This window comes from Haliaeetus leucocephalus, unplaced genomic scaffold (genome assembly GCF_000737465.1).
Source record: "Haliaeetus leucocephalus isolate CR32 unplaced genomic scaffold, Haliaeetus_leucocephalus-4.0 Scaffold636, whole genome shotgun sequence".
NCBI lineage: Eukaryota > Metazoa > Chordata > Aves > Accipitriformes > Accipitridae > Haliaeetus > Haliaeetus leucocephalus.
In genome coordinates, this window is record NW_010973072.1 from 606,104 (window position 1) to 609,323 (window position 3,220).

Below are 3,220 nucleotides of genomic sequence, written 5' to 3' on the forward strand. Positions count from 1 at the left end.
GCGGGGGCACCGCTCCGTGGCCCGGTCGCCGCCGCTGTCCCGGAGACCCGCACAGCTGGCCCTGCGGCCCTGGGGGGGGCTTGAGCGTGGTGGCCCCTGCCCCAGGCTGTGTCCCCAGCGTGTCCCCGGGGATGGGGTTTCCAGGGCCTTTGGGGAGCTCAGGGCTTGCAGGCAGAAGGGCGGGGGGGCAGGGCAGAGGCAGGGGCCGTGGGGACATCACCTGCCCTTGTGCCCCCCGGCAGCCTGGCACCCACCGGAGCCTCCATTTGCCCCAGAGCTGTTATTTTTTCCTTGCAGCCGCTGGTGGTTTGGGTTTGGGGTGGGAGGTGGGGCTGGGGGCTGCCCAGCAGGGTTGGAGGGGGCCACGGGGCGGTGACAAGGACCCCTCCGGGTGACAGGGCACGAAGGGCGCCTGCGGGCCGCGGCAGGCTGCAGACACCCCCCCCGGACTGCGCACACCATGTAGGCACCGGCGTGTCTTGCTCCATGACCATGTGGAAACGCAGCCGGCAGCAACACCTCGGGTCTCACCTGTGCCATTGGGCCCCCGGGGACAGAGAGCCTGACGGCGTCCCCACGGCCCCAAGCAGGGGGGACAACTCGGCTGCCCCATGGGGGATTGCCCACATCCATTCGTGGCGTGTCCCAGCTCAGCCACCCACCGCCCACCAGTGCCTGCATGTCAGGGAGTGGGGGGGTGTCCCCCGGGGTGTCCCCAGGGCGGCAGGACTGCCACTGCCTGTCCCCCGCAGACATCATGGCTGACAAGGAGGGGGTGACGCTGTCGCTGGAGGAGGAGGAGGATGCCGACGTGGCCCTGGCGTACAAGACGCCGGAGAAGAAGAGCCTGCGGGAGATCCAGGAGCTGGACCCCGGGGACGAGAGCCTGCGGAAGTACAAGCAGGCGCTGCTGGGTGCCATCCCTGCCATCGTGGGTAAGGCAGGGGGCTGCCTGCCGGGGCTGGGCACCGCAGCACGGTGATGCAGCCTCAGCAGACGCAGGGAGCTCAGGCATCCCCAGCACCCATGGGGTATCCCCATCAGGGAGGGTGCGTCCCGGCTGGCATCACCTGTGGGTGCTGCCTGTGCCCCCCACCTACGGAGACCTCAGCATCCCCCTGCCGACAGGGTAACGGCTGCCCGGGGACCCCGGTTGCCTTGGTTACGGGATCACCACCGCAGTTTCCATAGGAACGGTTACAAGGGACCGGGAAATTCATTGGGATGACAGAGACAAGCGAGCAGCAGCCGCTGGGGCCCGGGTGGCACAGCTGTCGGTGCCCAGACAATGCCCCCCCGCTCCCCATGGCATCCACCCCAGCCCGGGGTGGCCCTCTGTGTCTGCGGGGCCTGGGCCAGGCTGGGGTGCTCCACGGGCCCAGCACCCTGGTGCACTGGCTGATGGATGCATGACAGCTGGGGGGTGTGTGTGTGTGTGTGTGCAAGTTGGTGAGGTGCGTGCAAGCCAGTGGAGTGCACGATGGTCTGTGTGCAGGCTGATGGGGTGCAAGTGGTCTGGTAGAGTGCAACTGCTGATGGGGTGCAGGTTGGGCTGTCGGGGTGAATTAGACCAGTGCCTGCCTCAAGGGACGCCTTTGCCTGCACATGCTGCCTCCCACCCCCACCCTTGGCCCACTCCCAAGCCAGGGAGCATCGCACCCCGGGAGATACCCGTGACTGGGCACTTCTTTAAACGTGATCTTACCCCAAAAGCGTTGATGCCAATGTTGGGGCTGGCCTGAGATGCCTCCGGTCTCCTGCGCCCTGCCCAGCACTTGCTGACTCCTAACGCCCCCACCACGGACACCGTGGCCCTTCATGCCGTTGCAGGGGGCGTGGGCAGCCCCCCGGCTGCGCTGGGATGGAGGTGCTGGTGGTGGTGGGGTGGGCACAGGTGGGTAAGGTCTGCGCCCTGCCGCTTGTCCTTAGATGCCAGCGTGCCCAACGTGCAGGTGACGAGGCTCACCCTGATGTGCGAGCAGGCGCCGGGGCCCATCACCATGGACCTGACAGGTGAGCAGTGGGAGCACCCATGGGAGGAGGAGGAGGAGGAAGGGGTGCTGAGCTGATGGGCCATCTCCCTGCGCAGGAGACCTGGAGGTGCTGCGGGGCCGGGCCTTTGTGCTGAAGGAGGGGGTGGACTACAGGGTCAAGGTGTCCTTCAAGGTGAGGTGGGCGTGTGGTGCCCTGTGCCTGCTGGCTGGGCACAGCCCTGCTGCCCTCGCACCCTGAGGTCCCTGTCCCATGGGGTTCCTGCTGCCACCCGTGGGTCTCTGCTGCCCCAGGGTCCCTGCCACTCGGAGTCCCTGCTGCCTTGGGGCATCTGCCCCTCACCCCTAGGGTCCCTGCCCACCCTGGGAATACTTGCTGCCCCCAACATCACTGACACACCAGGGTGCCTGCCACCCCAGGGTCCCTACTACTCTCAGACGTCCCAGCCACGTTGGGTCCCTGCCTTTCCCAGGGGTCCCTGAAGGTCCCTGCCCATCCTGGGGGGGTGGGGGCTGTCCCTGCCATTTCAGGGTCCCTGTCCCTCTTGGGGGTCCCTGCCACCCCGGGGTCCCTGCCACCCTTGATGCTGCTCAATGCCCAATCCTGACCAAGAGGCTGGATCCTGGGGGGGGGAGGGGGGTGTCAGGATGGGTAGGTGACCCCCCCGCCCCCAAGACCAGGGGTCCCCAGGGCGGTGGTGGGGGCACCATGCAGTAGGGCAGTGCCCATGGTGCCCCTGCCTTCTGCCTGCAGGTGAACAGGGAGATCGTCTGTGGGCTGCGGTGCCTGCACCTCACCTACCGCCGGGGCCGGCCCGGTGAGTGGGGTCGGGGGGCTGGACGGGGTGGGGGAGGTGGGGGTGCGCGCCACCCTGGCCCCGCTCACCCACCCCTCCTCTCCCCTTCTTGCCCAGTGGACCGCGACGTCTTCATGGTGGGCAGCTATGCGCCGCGGGCCGAGGAGTACGAGGTGGTGACGCCGGCGGAGGAGGCTCCGCGGGGCTGGCTGGCACGGGGCTCCTACCGCGTCCGCTCCCTCGTCACCGACGATGACAAGATGGAGCATCTCTCCTGGGAGTGGGGCCTCTGCATAAAGAAGGCCTGGGAGGACTGACCCCCCCATCCTCACCCCGGCCCCCCCCCCACCTGCCAGCTTGGGGACGTGGTGCCTGCCATCCCGGGGGACCCCTTGCCGGCACCACCGCGCTTGCCCTGGTCGTGTGAAGGGT

The 3,220-nt window shown here is 68.3% G+C and overlaps 1 protein-coding gene across 2 annotated transcripts; it reads left to right on the plus strand.

Moving 5' to 3' along the window:
* Positions 1–757: 757 nt before the first annotated feature.
* On the plus strand, positions 758–3,219 carry ARHGDIG (Rho GDP dissociation inhibitor (GDI) gamma). 2 transcript variants are annotated; one of them, XM_010578391.1, is made up of 5 exons: positions 758–935; positions 1,930–2,013; positions 2,090–2,166; positions 2,746–2,809; positions 2,906–3,219. In XM_010578391.1, exons 1-5 carry the CDS (start codon positions 758–760, stop codon positions 3,103–3,105), a joined length of 603 nt encoding a protein of 200 aa, XP_010576693.1. In that variant the 3' UTR covers positions 3,106–3,219. The 2 variants fall into 2 exon arrangements, with proteins under 2 accessions (XP_010576693.1, XP_010576694.1); XM_010578392.1 differs by having other exon boundaries at positions 2,746–2,801; positions 3,030–3,105.
* The last annotated feature ends 1 nt before the right edge of the window (position 3,220 follows it).

Coding starts and splice junctions, on each gene's coding strand:
- ARHGDIG (XM_010578391.1), top strand. CDS start 758: ATGGCTGACAAGGAGGGGGTGACGCTGTCGCTGGAGGAGGAGGAGGAT. Junction 2,014..2,089: donor CATCACCATGGACCTGACAG/GTGAGCAGTGGG, acceptor CTCCCTGCGCAG/GAGACCTGGAGGTGCTGCGG. Junction 2,167..2,745: donor GGGTCAAGGTGTCCTTCAAG/GTGAGGTGGGCG, acceptor TTCTGCCTGCAG/GTGAACAGGGAGATCGTCTG.